The sequence below is a fragment of the Podarcis tiliguerta genome (assembly GCF_965153285.1).
Source record: "Podarcis tiliguerta genome assembly, chromosome: 7".
Classification (NCBI taxonomy): Eukaryota; Metazoa; Chordata; class Lepidosauria; order Squamata; family Lacertidae; genus Podarcis; species Podarcis tiliguerta.
Window position 1 is genome coordinate 45224400 of NC_139540.1, and position 22655 is coordinate 45247054.

A 22655-nucleotide genomic window follows, 5' to 3' on the forward strand; every position below is an offset into this window, starting at 1 on the left:
AAGCCAAATAACTGAATCAGGAAGTTAAAAAAAAATCATTGTGGTTCCGCTTCTTCCTGCTTTTTTTGCTCATCAGCTTAATAATTAACATGCACGGCAGTGGCTCCATCAGTCTGCATTTCTTGAGACAATTTTCTGAAATGGATCTGGACTTCTACCTTCAAGAAGGAAACAAGAAGCCAGTAATACCAAATTACTTGAAACGGAGACCAGACGTGATCTTTTCCCCATCGCCCCTCTTCCTCTACATCATTTTCAGGAAAGTAATGCTCATGGATTGTGAATTCCCAAGGAGGGATTCCCTTAAGAATTCCCTTGCATATGAAGTTTTAATGGAAACCCTCCCCGCCTGCGTGTGCTTCCCTGCCAAGTCCAAGCTGCTTGGGTTTAGAAGGGGGAAAAGGGGAGATGGGAGGAAGAAGATACAAAAATAACTTTCCCATAATTATCAATTTCTAATCATTTCCTTGCGTCTCATTGCCTGGGCGTTTGTGTTATTTGTTGTTGAAATTTTCAGGTGGCGTCTAAAACCGAGATCTGTCCACAATTTTTTAAAAAAAGCATACAACCCCTTTCCACATTCAGAGAATAAATATGCGTATGTTCATTACACTTTCAAAATGGGCAAATAAATCACAGTGAATATGGTATGACAACAAGCCACCATCACCGTATGAATAAAACGATGACATTTCTAATTTTGCCCTGCCAGCATGGGAGCTCTGTAAATATGGAGCAATCTTGGGGGCAACATTCTTCCAAGTTCTTTGTGCAGTTGCCAAAGCCATTCAGCACCACAGTGTTTGGACAGCTCCGGTGGGAAAGCAACTGTTCGCCCAGCGGGTAATCAATCCACCCGACTGTCAATTGCCATCTCTAATTAGAAAATTATAGAGAATCCTCTAAGACTTCAAACAGCTTTGGAGGGGAAATTAATAGTAATGTAATGACGACGGCAACAAAAACAGAGATTGAAATATTTAATTGCACTGGTTAAAGAAGCACATGCCCAAGATTTCTTGGCTTCGTAAACAAATAGCAAGTCTTCTGTTTGAAAAATGACCGGAGTCCACTTACTTGGAAGCAATTTCCATTGAAATCAGTGGGGATTATTTCCAAGCAAGACGTTTAGGAAGAGGAGAAAAAAGTATATGTGAAGGACAGACTTTCTACAAGAGACATGCAATCGAACGACCCGTCTCTGAAATATAGGGGAAATGTGAAATTTGAAAATTAGCCACCTCAGTGAGAGTTTTGGTTGGGAAGGGGCGGGGGGGGAGGAGGTGTAAGTTAAAGTGCTTATGAGAAGCTTATGACTCCTGCTCGCATCATCTTGAAGTTGGGATTGTTCTGTTCCTTGAGGAATTGGGGTGGTGACGTCTTTTCTGATACCGATTATTACGTGACTGCAACAACAACAATAAAAAAAAGTCATTGGCAAATAAAAATCCGAACGCCACATCAACAGAGAAACAAAACAAGCCAGACACCCGGCAAGGCAACAAGGCAGAGAGACTGAGAGAAAGAGAGGGAGAGAGAGAGACCCCCTGTTTACAACAGAGAGCTGGGAACAGAAAGCAAAGAGAGTGCAAAAGATCTGGTAGCTAAGGTGGGAGCCGGGGCTGTCAGCATCCAGCAGCCAAAGCTGGTCAGCTTGGAAGGCACAGAAGGGGGAAGAAAGGAGAAGAAAGGAGGAGGTAGAGAAGCAAAAGGAGACAAATCGACGCTGAAGCCAGGAGCTGCTCAGGGAAGGGGAAAAGAACCGCTCTGTAGCATTTGCTATAACGCAGCCAGTTTCCACTTTCTCCCTTTCTGATTCCTTCTTCCTTCCTGCAAGGATTTCCCCTTCTTCCTCTCCTCACCCTCTCTCTCTTTCCCCTTGTCTCTTGCCTGCCTGGCAGACTCCACTTTACACCTGCAACTTTTAAAAAAATTGAGCTGAGCAACCCCCCCCCCCCAAGCTAGGCAGCTAACAAGTCGATCTGCTTGTCTGTCCCACGCCCCCTCCCTTTCTGCGGTTTCCCTCTTTGCCCATCAGAGGAAGAAAGCAAGAGACACACAGAGGGAAACCGAGAGAGAGGCGATGCTTCAGGAGGATTAACTATCCCCACCAAAACTTCCTGGAAGGAAGAGAGCAAGAGAAGGAGGAGAACATCAACATCAACAACAAGAAGGGAGAAATCCTCCTTGATTCAGATCCAGTCTTGCGCCTGGTTTCCAGAGTTGAATGGTAAGGCGAATGAGCGGAATCGGGGCGGGGGAGAGGGGCATGGCAGTGCCGGGAGGGGAGGAGGGGGGCGGGTGGGAGAGGTTGTGCCTGGGTTGGTGAAAAGTCCCACAGGCGGGTTCCCCAGCATCTGATAGCTTCAAGGTGACAAGAGCTGATTCTTTACTGGACAAAGCTGGGGAAGGGGACAGGGAGCCCCCTAGGAGCCCCTTGTGACCGCGGTTTCTCTTTCCCACCCTCCTAGAGTGGCAATGTGTAACAAAGCGCTTCTCGCCCTGCTGGTCTATGGGATAATCATGCACTGCAGCGTCTACTGCTCGCCTGCTGCTGGACTCCAATACCCCGCGCTGAGGTGAGTGAATGCCCGGCTCTCCCCACCCGACTGGGAGCCAGGGCTTGGCTTATTATACTGCATGGGATTTCTTTCCCCCACCCTTCTCTCGCCACTGCTAACCGGGTTCAGACGCTTCGCTGGGAGCTGTCCAGCTCAGATTCAGCCTTCTAGCCTCCAGCTAGAGACAAATTGTCCCTTTCCTTGTCAAGAAGGAAAACTCCCCAAGAATTCCCTCATTTTCTAACCTTGGGGAACCCACACAGCTCAAGGTTCCAAGTCCGGGATAGGTCACTTGCTTAGAGACATTGATAGCTGATGCTCTAAGGAACCCTCCAGGTTAGAAACACAGGCTGCCGTCCTTAGCGCAGCAGTGAAATTGACTACCGAGCAACTGTGCAAGTTGCGTTTGGTGTGTGTCTCTCTCTCTCTGTGTGAAAGAGAGTGCGCGTGCGTGCTGGTGCGCGCGCCTGAAAATTACTTAATTAAACGCTCGTAGGAAATCGCGATAGCCTACAATATATTCGTCTCCGTAATGTATACAATTTCATTTCACCCTCCTCCGCTTTCTCCAATATAAGCAATGCTTATCTTGGGGTTCCCATTCGCTTTCTTTTCTGTGGTATGAATTCTACACCACCATTCCATGGGACTGGGTCTGAAGCATAAACCAAAATATAAAGCCACTCATTGACATGCCAGGCTGCTATCCTAAATCTTCCTGGGCTATTAACTCCAAGTTATGCGTTTAGAAGCAGGGTGTGGGTGTGTGAAGCTTATGCGTGTTTATCTGCAACAGTTGTGAGATATGTGGAGTTTCTTTCCAGATAATCAGAGTGCCAAACATTGAGAAATACAGGCAGATTATGATAGACCAGCCATTCTGATATCTAAAACGTTGACTCCGAAATAAATGTACCTGTAGCCCAATTCTATGCACATTTATCCTGGAACAAACCCTTTTATGATCTTAGATTGTGTGCATAGGTGCATCCCTGGGCTCACAACGAAAGTATGTTTATATCTAGGACATAGGTATACCTGTATACATGTAGACGTCTAATCCCGAATTTGGCTGCCTATTACCTGCTGCGTTTGTCTGGCAGGTACTGAACCTGTAGGCAAATTGTTAGAGGAAGGCTTTGGGTTATAGCTAAGGACTCTGCTATGTTTCTGGCGGTACGGATCACAGGTAGGAAATTACATCTAGTGAGTAATATATTACAGCAGAAGTGTTACGGTATGTATGATGGGCGACGCGATCCACACATGATGCATTGATACGATTACATCCTACAGTACTTGGACCCGTTGAACTCGGTAGGACTAATGAATGTACCTGGCGGAGGCCCCGCTAATTTCAATGGCGCCTGCTGCTTAAACAGCCGTGCTTAGAAGGAAGGTGCGCATCTAGGGAAGGCAGCTTAAAGTGAATCGCCGTGGCCCAGACTGAAGCTACCATTAATGTATACGCGTGAAGTGTGTAGGGTTGGCCCCATCCGTGAAATTCTATTGGCTGGCGCAGTTTGTCATTTCGATCTTCATATTTCTCTGTAAGATTTTAAAGCTTCGATGGTGCGGGTCTTCTAAATGGAAACACTGTAGGATTGAGCCTTACTAAATTGATTTCCCGCAAGTATAACTTTTATCGAAAGGAAAATGTGAATGGACTGCTAAGATCGCTCAACTAAATGCCATTCAACTGGTATTCTTACCAAAAGGTTTGCTTCTGGAATAACCATACTGAATCTAATGAGCAGGCCTGTACCTTAAGGTTACAAACCCAAATGCATTCCTCAGGAAGTTAAATTCCAATGAATTTTTAAAAAAATCTAGGCTGTTTAAACTGCATCCCTCAGTCAACTGTCTCATACCAGGAACCTGAGCACGTTTCTTTAGCAATAAGCTCCATAGCGATTTATAGTAGATTGTTTTAGAAGACAATATCGACGAGTATAGACTATGGATTGATGATAGCAACTTTACTTTTAGGATGGCAGGACAAGCCTGTAACACCACCCGGGAGCATTTCCTTGTTATCATTAGCAGTATCGACAGACGGTCGGTAGTAGAGATTGGCTGCCTTGTTGCTTCCAAAATTACCCAAAAGGGAGCCTGAGCCGACCAGGAGTCTATAACCTTTAGTACGCCACAAGGCTCCTTCCGCATAACCAAAGCTGGTTGTATCGACTTTATACCCCTTTGTTCCAAATTTCCTCTTATTAAAAGTGGAGCCTCCTTGATCAGGAGCAGCCGATCTGTAACGAACGGCTGCTTGTGAACTTCCCAAACGCTTAGGGCAAACCACTCTAGAGGACAGAAGGCAGAGCAAGATGGGATTTTTGAGCCAGCAAGACAAATATTGCGCTTTTTCGAAAATCCCTCCAAGGTGGCCCAGCGGAGACCGCTTGCGGAGAGGTGCTGAGGACTTCCGTCAGGGTGCTGAGTTCGGGAAGGCTGCTGCGCCCAAACCAACAGGGTGCTTTTCCCCAGCGTTCTCTCCCCCCCTCCTCTTTAAGAGGGACAGAAGCCAAGAACGCTACTGACCCCTATTGGTTTCTACATCAGAAGAATTGGGAGGAGGAGGGGCGGATTCTTGTGATCTGCCACCAATCTTGGGGAAGCACGAGGCTTTCCCTGCCCCCGGGGAGGAGGCACTGAGAATGAAAGCGGCTCAGTCCTGGCGACAGAGTGCCTAACGCGCCGGGACGCTCCTGCCCAGGCTCTGAGGTTGTCCTGAGACGAACCAGCCTCTCCACCCTCTTGGAAGACTGTTGTCCTAGGTTCCCCCAGGACTTTCAGCCCTCTTTGCCAACCCAGACCTGGGAGTTGGTGGGGCTGGGTGGCGGGGGGGTGGGAGCAGCTGTCAGTCCCGGGGAGGGGGACCTTCCTTCCCCCAGCAGTGGATGTAGCGGGGGCGGCTCTTGGCTCCATTCAAGCGCCTGAATTAGCAGCCGCGAAACACTTGAGGAGCATCCATTATTGATAGCTCCTGCCAGAGCTCCGCAGACGAAAATAGCTGCCGGAGAGACGCGCAGTGACCTAAATCCGGCAGCAGGGAGACCACGACGGAGATCAGGCTAGGTGGGAAGCGGGGAGGGGTGGGGAACCGTTATAAGACGCAGAAAAGAGAGTGGAGAGCGTGTTGTCTGCTTGCGCAGAGGAAAGATGGAAGGGGAGAAACGCAAACTCATGCCCCGAGTCCAGATCCGCTCCATCCCTGCAATTTTAGAGACGTCTCCTCCCCAGGGGGTCTCCTCCTACTTCTCAGGAGTAGGGACACCCTGAGGCCTTGGGAGAAGGTGGGAAGAAAACCCAGCCCACAGGAAGCTGCCTTAAACCGAGCCACAGCATTGCAGTCAGTTTAGGATTTCTAATGTTCTTCAGTCTTGGAGCTCCATATACTATTAGACTACAACTCCCATCATGCCCCGGCCAGTTTAGCCAATGGTCAGGGATGACGGGCGTTGTGATCCGGAAAGATCTGGGACCCAAGGCTGAGGAGAACTGGTCGATACTGGGTTTCAGACAGAGGCTTTTCCAGTCCTACCAGGAGATGCAAGGGGTTAAATCTTATGCATTGTAAAAGTGTGTCTTACCAGAGCCCTTTCAAATATGTGAAGAAAATATCTGGGCATTAAAAATATAGCCATAATAAAAACCCTATTGCTTATTTTTCACACGCTGATTCTGGCCTGCTTCCCAGACACTGCGTGTGAATGGCGTGTGTTGGGTGTATAAAGATCATTTCATCTCCCAATCGTTTTTACACCGTTCCCTGGTTAGATTCTGCGTTGCCCACAGGCCTGGATTAAGGGTGCAAGGGATCTCAGGCTAATAGGAGGGAACTGTAGGTTGACGAGGGAGAGAAGCATTAATTCATCAAACGAATTATCTTAAATTAATATGTATTGAAATAAGAATAGAAATAGATAAATATCGGAACACTAATTTCTTTAAAGGGAAATCCCTCTTCTACCCTATAGCTGTGGCAAAGTCACGAGTGATGTAGTTCATGCCTACATACAGAGATTCTCATTTCACAACAACCCTGTGAGGAAGACAAGGCTACAAGAAAGTGGTGGGTCCGAGGTCGCCCATTGAGCTTAACTGAGAAACAGAGGGCCTAACTCAGGAGACTCTCCGGTTGTTGTCTCAACATCCAGCCTAACTGGGGTTGATGGAGTCCGCTAACACCCGGAGGTCCACAGGTTCCCATCAGTGGCCTGAACCCTAGCAATGTAATGGTTAATTCGTCCCTACGCGCCCAAGGTCTCCTCCCAACAAGTGACATGGCCAAGCGAGGATTTCAACCCAATCTCCCAGCCTCCATGCATGCTCTGATCCACTCCACTTCCACTGCCTCTGAACTGTCCGAGACACCGAAATAAAATCGAAACGAAACCGATTTGCAGAAAGGCAGAAAGGATTCCGGGGTGGGGAGGTCTTGAGTTCAAGATCCCCTCCCCCTTTGTCCCACTGGGTCAACTGGGAGCGCGAAAAGCCTTTGGCTTGAATGAGAAAAGATGGGCGAAGACCTTTGAACGCTACCTGGGAACGGAGAACTGGGCGTGGACCCCTGGATTGAAGGTGTAATAGAGGGACACAACAGGCGGCTGGCGAGCAGGAGGAATTGTTGCAGAGATGTCTGCCCCTCCTCCTCTTCCCTCCTCTCGTTTTGGCAGCCTGTGGGGCTCTTTCTTTCCCTTTTTTTGGGGGGGGGGCTCCCTTAGCTGGCTGGCAGTCTTCTTCCTCGCGGCTAAGGGGGCAGACCAAGCGTAGGGGAAGCGAAGTGGTGGGAAAGGGAGCGAGCCTCGGGCGCCATGGGTGCATCTGAGGGGGGGGGGGGAGGGTGCCTCCTGGTCCCAGCCAGTGCCGCCTCCCCCTCCTCCCACCGCCGCCCCCTCGACGTGCCCACCCACCCCGCTCCCGCCGCGATCCCGCACTCAAGGCGCGGCGCCTGTCTCCCTCTACAGCAGGATGGAAGATGAAGCGTACGACGAAGACGGCAACACCCTGCCCGACTACGCCTTCGACAGCGAGCCCCTCGGGATAGCCGACCCTTCCTCCATGCTGGACGACGTGTACACCTTGTATTACCCACCGGAAAAGAGGTGATTAAGCCACAGATAGATAGAGTTCAAAGCAGGCTGCGATCCTGGCCACCCTGACCTGGACTGGACGCGCCCCTTGCGCCGGAGCAGCTGCGCAATGGACCGCGCGGTGGGTGTGGCGGGCCAGTGGGGGTGGGGTGGGAAGAGAGGGGGTTTCCCAGCCTTCCTCCGCTTTGTCTTTGGAAGAGGGTGAGGAGGAGAAGCACCCCTCTCAAGCCGAGGACCCTCCTCTGCAAGGTTTCCGCGTCAGACCGAGAACAGACGGGGTAGGGAAGAAGGAGGCGAGCAATCCGACTTACCTCTCTCCGGGAAAAAAAAGCCAGTTTCTGAGCAGCGCGCCGCGCGCCCCATCCGAGAAAATAACCTGAGTTGCCCCGACAGCTGCCAGCTGGGGGTGGGGGTGGGAAGAGGGATGGGAGCGCGCGCGCGCTCAAGACTCCGCTGCCCAGGCAGGCGCGGCCCGAGGTCCCTGGGGGACCCAAGCAGAGGCCGACCCCCAGATCCCCCCCCCCTTGCTGAGGTTTTCCTGCAGGATGAGCTCTGGGTAGTACTAGGTCCCTCCATCAGCTTGCTGGTCGTGGCTTGTTGCCTGTTTTATTTTGATCTCTGTGTGTCTCCCTCCTCCTCCCTCCCTCTCTCCACCGCTTCCCTCCCCCCTTCGTTTCTTCTTTCTAGGCATGCGGACGGGATCTTTAATAAAGCCTACAGGAAAGTCTTGGGCCAGTTATCGGCGAGGAAGTACCTTCATTCTCTGATGGCCAAGCGGGTGGGGTAAGACGGTCTTCCTTGTTTGGGTGGGGTGGGGAGGGAGTGTGGGTGTGTAAGGGGTGGGGGAGAATCTAAGGAACAAATCTTAATGGAGCATCCCATGGGGTTAGAATGCATTAAATGGCACTGGGCATGTTATTCTGTAGAGCTCAGCGGATCTGTCATCTCTGCACAAACGATAGAAATGCATGCAAACCTGGATCACAGTTCGATTCACAGTTCTGGATCAAACTGTCCCAGGGTGCGTGGAAGACCAACAAGCATAGCTGTCAACTTTTCCCTTTTCTTGCGAGGAATCCTATTCGGAGTAAGGGAATTTCCCTTTAAAAAAGGGAAACGTTGACAGCTATGCCAACAAGTCTGTCTCTAAGTCAACGCGTTTAGGGAACGTGGGTGCCAGTCGGGTCATCGCCGTTAAGTTGGGCTGTTGATCAAACTACGGGTGGAATGTCATCCAGAGAAGAGTATTATTAAACAGAACTGGGCTGAACTCCCGGAGAGGTGGGCTTTCCCGGTTTACAACCTTCAGAGGATTGAGCTATATTGTTAAATAGGGTTGCTAATCCTCCACGCTCCCTCGAATGTGACACAACCGGCCTTCCTCCCCGCCCCATTCAGCCTGACGGGATGAAAAGGTGCGGCGACAAGCTCAGCTGATAAAGACCTTGTCAGTTGCACAGTTGGCTCCTCTGCAGAGTCTGGCCGACCCCCTCCAACCCGCTGGGGATGATTAAATAAATACTCGAGGCTCCTTTGGGAGGAAGAGGGCATCATTTCCATAGATCCAGGCGCAGACTGACCACAGAACGTGCGGAAAAGAAATAAAATGGGAAGTAAAAACAAAGCAGCCCCTCCCTCCTTCTCTCCCCCCCCGTCCCCGACCTCTGCTTTGAAATCAACCCTCCTAGCCGGATGCCAGCCCGCGCGTGTATCGGCAGAAGGCAACATTTTAATAAAGCCCAGGGGGAAATGGATTACACCATTTCAGGATGAATAATTCATGCCAGGAAGAGATTGTCTCCCGACTGTCGACTTGTATTATGATCACACTTCAACTTCCGCAGCGTGGTTAGAGAAAGCCTTTGTTTCTTGGCGCCGGGGAAAGAACCTGCCCTTTATTGCTCCGGCCCCTGCTCTACGTGTTGCTCGCGCTGCTTGAAAGGAGCAACCCCCATCTTTTAAGAAACAAAACAAAACCCCGATCCCTGCACACTCCACCGCCAGATCCTTCCCTAGACCAAATGTTTTCGGATAGCTCTGTGATAAAAAGGATGATGATAATGAGGATGATATAAAGGGGGAAACACACACACACACACACACAAGCTTCGAATTGTTGAAAGGATGAAGGTTAATCGGGGCAGATCGCGAGGGGCTTATTGTTTGGCATGGGGGGCATTGGCCTGTGGAGCAAGCCTGGGTAGGAAAGAAAAGGGAAAGCTGGAAACCCCCCGAAACACACACACACACACACACACAGCAGACAGCAATACAATGGAAGATAAAGGAGAACAGAAAGTGACTCCTTCCTCTTGTTTATGAACATGATGCGCAATAAGAGTCTACACTGAGTCTATCCAGCAAACGCCCATTGGCAGTGAAACTGACCAGCCTTCTGGGCGTTAAGGTGGCCTGCCTGCGCATTTTGGGCGCAATTTCCCGACCCCTTTCCCTTTTCTGCTTCCGAAAGACGTAGCTCCTGCGGCAGGGTTGGCGCTTTCCGATTTTGCAACCACGTTTCGCTTTGCCTTCTTCTTTTTCTCTCCTCCTCTCTTTCCCCTACTCCTTGCAGCGGAGCGAGCGGCCTGGAGGATGACTCGGAACCGCTTTCCAAAAGGCACTCGGACGGCATATTCACAGACAGCTACAGCCGCTATCGAAAACAAATGGCTGTCAAGAAATACTTGGCAGCAGTCCTGGGGAAAAGGTATAAACAAAGAGTTAGAAACAAAGGACGCCGAGTAGCCTATTTGTAGCGATGAGTTTCCCAATCGCTCCTGTGTATACAAAAGCCCCGGGGGAAAAAAAATCCGAGAGAGGACCCCCCCCAACCCGCCCCCGTCCCTAAAAAGTCATTTCCAAACTGACTGATCAATCACCGCTCCTGTGTTATCTAAACATGTATTTATGTATGAAGTAAAGCCATTAAATGAATATTTTGATAATAATATTGTTTTTCTTTTGTACCAAAATAATATTTAAGAATAAGCACTAGAGAAAACGCACAGATCTACTTTGTGGACCAATCCTTAAACTAACTAACTAAATGTTAAGATTAGAATCTATAGACCTGCTAGAGCTAGCTCGATAGACTAGGGAATTAGAGAGGACCAATTGATGCTGCAGTGGTTAGCATTTGCACAAGAGACCGAGGACATTCGCCTGAGCTGTTTTATGTTTTTATATTTAAAAAAAAGAAGAGAAAAAATGGAGAAGACAATCATTGTTTTGAATATTGCTCCTATTTTTGTAATGGAAATTAAAAGGAGAGTATTTTTATCCATGACAGGGTTGAAGAAATTACTATTCTCCATTTGCTACTGTACATAGACAAAGATGCCCTGCTACAAGGGGAATATGAGGCTATTGATTTGGGAGAATTACTGACGCAGTTCCTTGCCCCGGTGAGTCTCCTGTCAGGCTCCTTTGACACGTCCTTCCTCCTTCCCCCTCCCCTCCCCCCGCCCTTGCTAGAAATGACATTTCCCTGCCTTACTCTGACTGCCCTTTTTTCTATGTATCTGGATCTGCTCTGAGACCAAGTGAAGAACCGAGCCTGCAAGACCGTTTAAGGTGCATCGGCCGCCCCTCGCCCCAGAACCCCTCTCTCCTGGCCACTCCTCTCAATAGGAGGGGGTGCAAAGGAGCGCCTCTCCCTGCCTGTACGAGGGGAGAGGGGGTGAAGGGTCATGCCGATCCGCCTTAGCGCTTGTGAGCAGAGAGGACCAGGGTCCGGTAGTTTAAGAGACGATTGTAGTTCAGCAGGATGCAAATTGTCGAAATAAATAGTTGCGCCCCAATGAGAAATCCTGGAAGAGTTGTTTTTTTCTGGTTTCTGGGATAGCAGACTAAGAAGGGGGCCTGTTCCCATATGCAGGTGTGTGTATACACATATAGATACACAATGCACTGTGTATAAATATATACACAGTGTGTATAAATATATATATCTCACACTGTGCATATGTAGGGTCCAGACTTAGCCATGCTCAGAATAGATTGATGCGTCAACTCTAAGAACGCCAAAGTCTGGATCCAACCCTGAGGTAGCCTCAGAAGTAATAAGTTCGATCCGTTAGGAAGTTCGGAGTTCAGATCTAGGGCGGAATAGAGAAGAAACGACCCCCCTACCCCATCCCTTTGGGTTTTGGACTTGGCACAGTGTAGGTTCTAGGAGTTAAAGATAACCTGCCCCATCAGGCCGGATCTATCCATGCAGCAGACGGAGGTGAAACTCGTGATGGCAAAGTGGACAATAGCACTTCAGAAAGAAAGAAAGAAAGAAAGAAAGAAAGAAAGAAAGAGTCCTGCCAGTAGAAAACTGGAAGGAAGATTCTAGTACAGTCCCATTCCTCCATTCCCAACGCCAGAAGTTAATAAGATACAGAAATAATTAAAGGGAGCATTTTTTAAAAATTAAAAAAGTGCACCTGTAATCTGAAATGGTATATTCCACTCTGCAACCTTAAGCAACTCTACCACCTTCCGTTTCCACCTATTCTGCTGCAGGTGTGGATCCCGCCTCAAAGAGATCCATCGGCCTACGAGCTGTTTGGTATCGGATCTTGATGCAAAGTATTCACGTGTAACTCTCCAGTGCTGTCCATCCTTCTTCTCATCTTGTGATATATTGGCTAGCGTTCTCTCTTGATAATCGCCCCCCGCCCCGCCCGCCCGCCCGGTGGGAGTCACTTTCACTCTCCCTCCCTCCCCGCGCCCCCAGTTCATGGTTCCCTGATAGAACTTTCGCTTCTCCGCCCTCGATGGCCTCTCTCGCAAATGTTGTGTTTTCCATCGGGGCCACTTTCGTTTCTTTTTTCCCTCGAAAGCAACAACCAACAATTATATTGTGAACGCCTCAGGCACTTTTGGTTTTGTTATGATGCAAGCTCTTAATTGTCAGACTGTCTTAGGCCCCTCCCCCCCTGCTGTAGCGCCTATATCTATATATCTCTCTATATATTCCACCACTAAAGAATTATGCACTATGACGAAAAAGTTTTTTTCCTTTCTTTTTCCTTTCCTTTTCGGTTCCTTGTTGATTTATTGAGTTTGGAGGTTTAAAATGTATTTTTCTACATTATGGCTTTAACCGCTTAGTAAAATTTATTTCATACAATCAACTTTGGTCATGCTAGAATGTGTAGTGTTCCCTTGCGCTTCAGTTTCTAAGACCTGATCAAGCATCTTTCTGTGGGGACGGGGACCTTGAAATGTGAGTGCCTGTGCGCCTGCGCGTGCGTTTGTGTTTGTGTGTGAAGTGTGTGGAGGGCATTGAAATAATCCCTTGGATTGTGTGCAGTGGGTATTGAAATAGTCCCAACTCAGAAGGGACTAGTTTCCCCCCTCTTTCCTCCAGAGAATTAACTGTCAAATGTAAATAGGGTGGTTCGAAGCCGATCTAGTTCTGCTGAACTCAATGGGGCTGAAGGTTGCAGTTCCAAACCGTCCATTCTCGTTGATGGTCTTTGTCCTGCCTTCTGTTCATTCACACTTATTTGGGTTGCGCCTGCGCACGGCGCCAGTCACAGGTATGAATGAGCGGAAGCTGCTCAAAGAACAAGCAACACCCCGCCCCCCCTCTGTTCCCACTGAAATCACGGGAACTTGGCATTTTTAAGTCAGCAGACTTATCCAGAAGGACGTCCCATTCATTTCAATGGAAAACACATTTGTTGAGGGTTCTCTTAACACAGTGGTGCAGTACGGTCATTTTACCCTGGGTTGAATAGCCTTAGCGGCTCTCCCGCTCCCCTTCTGATGGTAAACCAGCCCTACTGTATTTAGGGACCCAGGTCTTTCTTCCCAGGGTTCTGTCTCGACGGCACCATTGCTTTAACGAGCTGAGTACCTTTTGGGATGTCGTCTGTCGGCTGCAATACGCCTTAAAGGATCAGGGTGTCAATCAGCTTCAATCATAGGGTGGCATCGGATTAATTGGGTCTCCCGCAGCTCAGACTCGACCAAACGGGCGGGCGTCTTATTTCTAGAACCCTCAGATCTCCTTGTTGAGTTGTAGGACTTGGATCTAAATCCATTTAGGTTGCCACCTTTCATTCATGTGCAGTGGCGTAGAGTGGGGGGTGCAGGGGGGGCCGGCCGCAACATCTGGGGGGGAGGGCTCGCACTCGTAGCTCTCTGCCCCTACTAAAATCCACGGGTTAGGGGGCGCAAATTACTTGCCTTGCCCCGGGTGCTGACAACCCAAGCTACGACACTGTTCATGTGTTGGAAAGAAATCTCTTTTTTTAGCAGTGGGAATTTGCTTGACTGTTCAATTGAAGTCAACGGGGTGAAAACCTAACCTCGATGCAAAACGCATCTCCCAAGTTAAAAAGTTGCCCAGGTTTCCAACTCCGTGTGATTCTTCCTCCTGTAATTTACCTGTATTTGACCCCTCTAGTTAGTCAAGTTAAAAGCAGGACAAATATGACCATACTAAGGGACAGTCTCCTTTGCTTCAAAAAATTAAACAGAAGAGGGGAGAAGGCAACCTTTTTCCCCTGTGTTGATGACATTGCTTCTAGTTATTATGGGGGAAATGAAAGAGTACCCGCAACAAATAGCTGCGCTGCACATTGAAAGCAGCATCGCACCCCGCAGAGAATCCCGATAGCTGTAGTTTGTTAAGGGTGCTGAGCCTTGTTAGGAGCCGCACTATTCCCCTCACAGAGCTACGATTGCCAGAGTGGTTTAACAACCAGCTCCTCTCCTCAGAGAGCTCTGGCAACTGCAACTCTTTGAGGGGAATAACAGGGGTCTCTCCTAGCAACTCAGCACTCTTAAGAAACTACGGTCCCCAGAATTCTTTGAGGGAAGCCGCGACCGTTTCAAGGGGTAGGAGACTGCTTTAAAATGCGCAGCGCGCATGGAGTTCTTCTGTGCCCGCCCCGTAACTTTAACGTAGAATTATCCTTCGTGTCTGAAACGACAGCCCTGTTATGAATGGCCCTTGTTTTTCCGAGTAAAGGGCATTTTTAGCCTGTGAAAATCGTCAGCAGGATTCCCAGCTCTTCAGCTACTGAAAACCGGTGGTGGGGAGATCTGGAAGCTCTTGAGAGATTGTCACTCTGATCCCGATGGCAGTTTAGCAGCCGGCTCCCCGTTGAAATGAATGGAACGCGTCTCCTAAGGGCAAAGCCGGGGCGGAGGTGCACGCCAGAGCCCCCTAGAGCCCAGTGCCTCGTCTTGCTTTACGAGCCACTCAGCCGTCGAGCAGAGAAAAGGCGCCCGTCTCACCCGTCAGACTCTCCCCCCCCCCCCCCGTCTGATCCGGGCCCCGAGTAATCCATCACAGCAAACCCAATCGAGTTTGCATGCAGGTCCCAGGCGGGCTACGGCTGCAGCCAGCGGTAGCGCAGCCGTCGAGGGCCTTCGATCTGATGCCTGAGTGGTGTGTATGAGATCAATCTTACTTGAATTTTGCATTCTCTTCAGGCCATGTGACGCAGGATGCCGTTTGCAGCTTTTCGTGCCTTCCCTTCGCCTTTTAAATCGCCACGAGTTCACAGATGGCTATTTAGTGGCCCTACAATGCTGCAACACATCAGCTTGCATTTCTTTCTTTTCGCTTCCCTCCCCCTTCCCTTTCCTTCTTTTGGTGTTAAGTCTCCAAGCCTCGCGAGTTGTTCCTTTGACGAGGACAACGGGCAGGACCTCTTGCTGTGTGTTTGTGTCCCATGTTTGGTGCGATGACGCGACGGCGACCTCTAGGGGCTCCCTTTTGACGTGCTAGTCGTGCTCAGCTTCGCCTTGCTAGTCCAGTGGGCTAGTCAGTTTCAGTCAGTCTGCCAGCGTAACGTTTCTCCACACAGCCCGTGGTCGCCTGTCTAGGATAGCTATCCTCTGTCGCCAAGAGCCTTAAATCCCATGGATCCAATTGGAAATCCAGTGATCACTGAGGTTAGATGTCAGTATTTTGGAGATATCTATCTATATCTATATATTTTTTCTTCCTTCTGTGTAGCAACTTGAGTATCAAAAAAGCACTACAGCAAAAAGTAAAACACCCGTGGTTTCCATCAATAGGACTTTGAGAACTGTTATTTCAAAGTGTGTAAAGTTTGTATTAATAAATTTTTGTAAACAATGCCATTTTGTCTAATGTTTGGGGGAGACAGTGCAAATGGATTTCCACCAGGAAATAACCTCTTAAATTATGATTCTGATTATTTTATTTTTAACGAAATCTATAACATTTTATTTTAACCTGTAGGGTTTCTTCTTCCCCCCACCTTTCTTATTTGATGCTTCTACAATACAACCAAGTAGGAAATTATTGGAACTGCAACTTCAGACACAAAGGAGAGAAGGAACCAAAAGCAAAAGCCGCCCCAACCAACTCAATCAAAATAATCAGGTTTTTTTAAAAAAAGAAATAAAGCTTTACTTTCTCCCACTTGTTATAGGGATCCTCTAATCACTTTGAGAGCCAGCTCTTATGTGCACTCCAATGAATTTGTTGCAGCTGCTCTTGAAGCAATGGCTTAAGTCTCTCAGCTATCTGACTTTAGAGCAGGAATGGGGAACCTGTGGCTTGCCAGATGTTGTTGGACTGGTCCTGCCCCATCAGCCCCACCTAGCGTGGTCAGGAATGATGGAAACTGTAGTCCAGCAACATCTGGAGGGGCACAGTTTAGCCACACCTGCTTTAGAAAGTCAAGTCGAACAGATGTGGGGCAACTATCCGAAGAACGTTACCATCCATGTTTAAATGTCATTGAAATTGATAGGATGTGCAGTGTGATCCTACACACTTTGAGGAAACCTCAAGGGGACTTTCTTCAGAGTAAACAGGATCATGCTGTTCAACTCTTCGCTGGGCCCTCTTGTACAACTGAATTCTGTAGGAATTAGGCACGGATATTTCTGGATTGTGTTCAAGAGCTGCACTTTTGAAACCAGGCTTACTAACTGGGGAGTAAATCTCATTAAAAACGTGATGGGATTTATTTTGGAGTAAACATAGACTGTCTCCTGGAGGTGAATCCGTGATCAGGCCTGCAGCTCTATTCCATGCATGTTTTCTGTGAAATAAACCCCAGCAAATTCAGCAGGTCTGTCTCTTTAGTACTTTCTTTAGGACTTTCCACGGGCCCCTCCAGACTGGTGTTTTTTTGTGGGTGTTTTCTGCAACTTGTCATTAACACAATAAGAGTGCACGAGTGGGGGATTTACACTGGGCTGTGTGCACATCCTGCTGCTTTCTTAGCTATTCTGTCACGAGTGTTACTGCATTCTCACCATCTGGAGGAGCACTCTTGCACTATAGTGCAACAGAAGTGGCACATGCCCTCCTCCCTGCAAACATCTGTGATATGAAAAGTTACGGGATTTTAGTAGGAAACCATGGGACATGCACTGAAACGAAGCAAGAAATACTGTCCCCAAACCTTAGAAGGCACAAACAAAACAGCAGGAATGCATCTAACCACCCTGATACCATCATGGACACAAAATCATGACACATACTCCATAAAAAGGACATTTTGTGGGGCCCTAAGAAACATGGTTAAGAATGAGCAGTAATAGACAGCCCAGGAATTCCCAGTAGTGCAATATTTATTAAAATACAGAGGATGTGCTAAACTAAAGCATGGGTGGTTAACTTGTGGTCCTCCAAATGTTTTGGAACACAACTCCCAGCAGCCTCTGGCTGGGGCTGATGTGTCACACAGTACAAAATATCTAGAGGGCACCAGACTGGGGGAGACTGTGCTAAATAATAGGTTTTGCACAAAACGTTTTGATACATTTAAAAACATTCCATCTCTCCAATGCTAACAATGCTCTAAGCACTTCAAGTTACACCTGTTTGTACTCAGGTACAAAGTAATAGCAGTAGGACCACTCAGTCAAAAACACGGCTCCACTACTCTAAAAAGTGTTGCTTCAAGTCCCATCCACCAGCGTGTGGAGAGTTAAGGGGCTCCTTTGAGAACGGTGCCTGCTACCTGGGAACCAGGTTGAGCTGACAGCATAAGGATTGATAGTAGGGTATTCTAAGGGGAAGCCTTCAGTTAAATGTGTGGGAAATAATTGGAAATACTCCAGATCCTTGTTATGCTTGTGATTACCATCATTCCAGCAGATTAGAAACTGTTCTTAGCTAGAGTGTAAAAAGCTCCTCCACATTTAAATTAAAGAAAGAAAAACAATCCTCCTATGCTTCTTTGTTCAGTACCAGAAATAATCAAACCACTCCAAGATGGCAAAACTAGGATGTCGTAGAAACAGCAGCAGCAGCAGGAGCAACAGGCCCACTCCAAGATGATGTGCTGCTGCTGCTTCAGTAAAAACCTGAGCTTGGAAAAAGTTGCCTTAACACCGTGATACTTGGAAGAGAGACCCACTGGTACAGAAGGAAAAGTTACAGAACTTGAGTTAGTTGCATTCAAGCCAGTGAGAGGCTAGGCTCTTAGGGGACAATTACCTGACCTCCAATGAGCAGATTTCATGAGGTTAACATCTAGTTAACAGCAAACAAAATCATTGATTGTATGGATTGCTCTGGGCTGGTGTGCATGTCATGATCCAGTCTATTTCTGCTCCTTTATAGCTGGGAGATCTTTTCTCCTGGCAGGAGGATATTAAGTGAACAGTGATTTGCATCCTAAGAGGACTTCTATGATACACTGATTTTTCTGGCACACACAAAGGAACTTATTAGTGCCTGAAGGCAACAGCCATGCCAGCTACTCTTCCTTACTTCCTTCCACCCGACACATTAACACAATATTATGCTGAGCAACCATAAAGTTGTTTTGATGTTTGTGGGTAGATATCATGACTGATATCAGCCCAATAGATCCCATCTGTCCTGTGCAGTTCTTCCCTAGAACGTTAAATTTCAGAGTGAGACATATACTTCCCTCCATCCTGGACAATGCCAAATGTAGGTTTCTAGTCATTTCCTTTTGAGCTCAGCTTAAGTCACTAGGGCCAACCCCCTCCCAACTATGCATGGTATAAATGCATTTGATAATAAAATATGCCTCCACCAATGTGCTCCAAAACCAGGACTTGTTCTTTCAATAGCTTCAAATCATCCCAGCACCGCTGAATCCAACCATACTGAAAAACAGTTGGCAGGAGACAGTCCCAAGTCATGCCATGCTGACCTGTCTCCCTATCACATGGTCAGCCACTGGCTAAGGCCATGTTGTGTTCTAGCCCTTGTGTTTGCTGCTTTGTGGCTGATCCGGAACACCCTACTATGGCCACAAATAACAACCCGCCCTCATTCCTTCCTTTTCCAGCAACCTGTTGACAAATAAAACACCAACAAGGGAAAAGCACCAACTCTTTCCTTCCACGGGATGCCCATAACCATTAAAAGCTGCAGAATGCCACCTCCTTCTCAACTTACCATGCTCTTCTGGGAGGCCCGAATATCTCTGCAGCCAGTTGTTATATTGGATGCTCTGTTGCTTGGACTAGAAAGCCAGGTCTGACATGAGTAGGGAGAGTGCTGTTGTGTTCAAATCTTGCTTTCAGGCTTCCCATAGGCATCTGGTTGGCCACTATGAGAATGCTGGACTAGGTGGGTCATTAGCCTGATCCAGCGGTCTCTTCTTATCTTCTAAAGTTTTTAACCTAGAACATATCACACCCTGCCATGGCCATAAAATGGAAATCATCAAGGTAGTTCACCAGGGTCTTGAAAGCTGTCCAGTTCCTTAAGGCCAACTAAAAGATAATGCACTGAATTTTTCAAACATCGCAAATAAGAATTCTATACATATACAATTTTCCCTGGAAGGAAAGTTGCAAAAATGTAGCAGCATTCACCGATTAAAAGGTGGTATCCAGCGGGGGGGCACCAGGTGGCGCATTGGAAGATGGCCGACAATAACATCTCTCCGACCCACACGAGGTAATTAAGAGGCTGCTATGGGAAGTATGCAGTCTTCCCGCCCCCCCCCGAGGAAATGGGGGGGGGGGACTGCCTTGCGAGCTGTGTCCATAACGCACCCCCGGATTCGAAAGAAGGGGGTGCTGCTCACTTGGCACAAGCCCTCGATGAGGTCGGCTCTTCCTGACGCTGTCTCCAATCAGCGCGTGCTGGTTGGCTTTAGCTCGAAAATATAATTGGAAACATATAATTGGAAAGAAGCTAAAGCACATACATCAAGCAAAGTTCGGGAGATAAGACTGCTGATTAATGGATCTCTGTGACCGGAGCAACGGATGGGACAAATAAATCAAGTGATGAACCACCATTAAGAGACTGGTATGTTTGGAGTGAAACAGAAGGGGGGTGGAGGAAAAAATGTTTCTTTGCCTTATGTGAATATTAATAACCCTCCACCCCAGAAAGAAGATCATTGCATTTTATTAACCACAAGCAGGAATTCAAGAACTGTGTGGAGTGGATTATAGATTAAAGAGATGACTGGTAAACAACGGAGAATGGAGGAAAATTTTATGACGCAGCTTTAAATGGCGTCTCGCTAAGACAGGCTTGTCTAAGAAAGACGGGGGGGGGGAGGAGGATCAGGATAATCGGAATGTGAATGATGATTGGAATGTGATCTTAACCTGACAGAGCCCTCCTGATATACTTGGCAAGCCTGAGAAAATTAAAGGACAGACCGAAGATAAATTTTTTATGGAAGTATGGAATGGCTGTCCCTAAGTGATATGATCTTTGGAGAGTGTAAAACCCACACAGAGGATGTCTGTTTCCAACCCGCTTGTGAAGATTATCAGAGATCGCAAAGAAAGGAATATATGATAACAACAAGAAGATGAAGAAAATAATAAATAGACTATCTGGACAGAACTGGATAGAACTGTTTAATTAAAGCAGCAATAGAAGTGATGCTTGGACCCCCATTCGGAGCTTGATGTATGGGTACCCCCAACAAATTTTAAAAATCTGGCTGTATAATTTGGAACTAATGTGATTTGGAAATAATGTGATTTGGTTGGCCTGTTAATAAAAATTACTTTAAAAAAAAAGGTGGTATCCAGCAGCTATTTATCTAGCACATTTAATTTTCTTCAATGCATCTTCCTCTCATAGCAACCATGTGGGGTAGACTACTATTGTTCCCATATTGTGGGTAGTACTTTTGAGGCTGTGAGCAAATGACATGCACAAGAAAGTCCGTACGGTGAGCACATGACAGGTGATCAGGAAGGACTTAAATCCAAAGCACATATGCTCTGTCTGCAAGACTTCCCTGTTCTACTGCATTATCCTGATGTCGTGGCAAATCATGCCACAGAATAGTGCCACACAGGCCTCAAACTTTTAAAAGGTCACCAGCTTTATAAATTACATTGTTTTTATAAAACCACAGTGAAGAATTACACCATTTGTGTGTCTCTAGACCTAGAATTGTAGCCTTTCAGACCTTTCCCATTGGTTGGGTCTGCGTTGCTCCCAGGAGGGAGGAAGGAGTCAAGAGACACTGAGGGTTGATTCAGAGAAAGAGTTTATTCCTGCTTTCCAGATAGCAGAAAGGCACTGTGTGATCAGTTCACAGCAAGCACACTAAAAGAGCAGATACATACAGCTTATATCCCCTTCAGGTCCCCTTTCCTCCCTCCCCAGGAATCCAGGAGTCATGAGTTTATACACGCAAGTTTACGTCCTTGAGCATGAACAGATATTCCTGTTCCTGTACTCTTTTCTTGGGGTAAGAAGGTCACTTAACTATAGGAGTGCTCCTGTTGCCATCCCCGGGTGCGGAGGCTGACAGGCCTGCCTTGCAAGGTCTGTGCGTCAGCGTACTCAGGATATTTACAGCCTATAAGATAAGACCCAGATCTGCCATCCCGTCTCCACTCGGAACTGACAAGGCCATCCATTAAGCCTTCATGGACTGATAAAAGGATAAGGCTTTGTTTATACAGCTGGGGTTGAGTTATACAGCTCAAATTAATGGATTTTAGCTAATGGATCCTTGAAGAAGGAATTTGGGAATTTTGGGGCCCGGTTCGGGTGACGGCACAGTCAGATTTGGGTAACCTGTTCCTTCAGAATTATGGGTAGGGAGGGACCAGTTTGAACAAGGATGACGTAGCAGACAATGTGAAAAACAGTGTCCAAGACTTGCATAGCTGCTGCCATTCACAGTCTGGATAACTGGATAACTGGTCTGAACTAGTATTAGGCAACTACCTGTTTCCCTTGTGTGTGTGGAAACGCCCCGTAGAGGCGACTGTCTTCTTCTGTTGGCTCAGCTGTGGCTTTGACCCACTTGCCAGTAGGGAGGTACAGGATGCACTGACAAGAGGCCTCCCCTACCACCCCAAAACTCTTGGTGGGGTATATTGGAGAACATGACCACTGGCTGTGGCTCTCAAGAGTGCTCCACAGTCAAAAAAATGCACATAGCAGATAGTTTGTACAGAATTCTTTATTGCAAAAAATAACACAATTGTTTCTGGCCCTAACTGTTTCCCTATAAAAAAATTCACCGTATGCCACTGAGCCAACCTGTCTATGGCCCTGATTTGAGTAACAGTTTAATGGCAGAATGCTACCAGGAGGGCTCAAGAATTGCCTTTTTTTTTTTTTAGACAAGCAACACCTCAAAGCCAGAGAGAATGAACATTGTGTGGGCTGTGCTGGAATGAAACAACCTTGAACATGGTTAAAGTTGTAATCAATTGTGGGCTGTTACGTCAAAAACCTAAGAATAAAAGAGTCAATCTATAAAACAGCACATTAAAATGACCCATAAAACTGCACATTAAAATTTCTTTTCCTTTATAAACAAGCTTTTCAGATGAAAAGGAGATAGGAATTCATGAAAGTTAAAATATTTATACTCTGGGCAGCGTAGCTAAACTTAGAGACAACATTTAATTTTCTGTGACGTATTTCTTTAACAAGTTTTCTAAGACGGATGATTTAAATCCAAGGAAGTCGAGTGAGTCATCTGTACGGTTGGACCAGTGGCAGAGCTAAGTTTAGAATCAAGGAGAACGGAAGATCTCTGGGTTTTAAGGGTATACTATTCTGCTCTCTTCCTCTCACTCA

At 47.4% G+C, this 22655-nt stretch overlaps 1 protein-coding gene across 7 annotated transcripts; it reads left to right on the forward strand.

Moving 5' to 3' along the window:
- Nucleotides 1–1337: 1337 nt before the first annotated feature.
- ADCYAP1 (adenylate cyclase activating polypeptide 1) lies at nucleotides 1338–16712 on the forward strand. Of its 7 annotated transcripts, none has more exons than XM_083449948.1 (7): nucleotides 1339–2230; nucleotides 2472–2579; nucleotides 7535–7672; nucleotides 8348–8443; nucleotides 10233–10367; nucleotides 10950–11064; nucleotides 12170–12783. In XM_083449948.1, the coding sequence occupies exons 2-7, from the start codon at nucleotides 2479–2481 to the stop codon at nucleotides 12227–12229; spliced, it is 645 nt and encodes a 214-aa protein (XP_083306074.1). In that variant the 5' UTR covers nucleotides 1339–2230; nucleotides 2472–2478; the 3' UTR covers nucleotides 12230–12783. The 7 variants fall into 7 exon arrangements, with proteins under 7 accessions (XP_083306071.1, XP_083306074.1, XP_083306075.1 ...); XM_083449950.1 differs by lacking the exon at nucleotides 12170–12783 and adding an exon at nucleotides 15098–16712 and having other exon boundaries at nucleotides 1343–2230; XM_083449945.1 differs by lacking the exons at nucleotides 10950–11064; nucleotides 12170–12783 and adding an exon at nucleotides 15098–16712 and having other exon boundaries at nucleotides 1338–2230.
- The last annotated feature ends 5943 nt before the right edge of the window (nucleotides 16713–22655 follow it).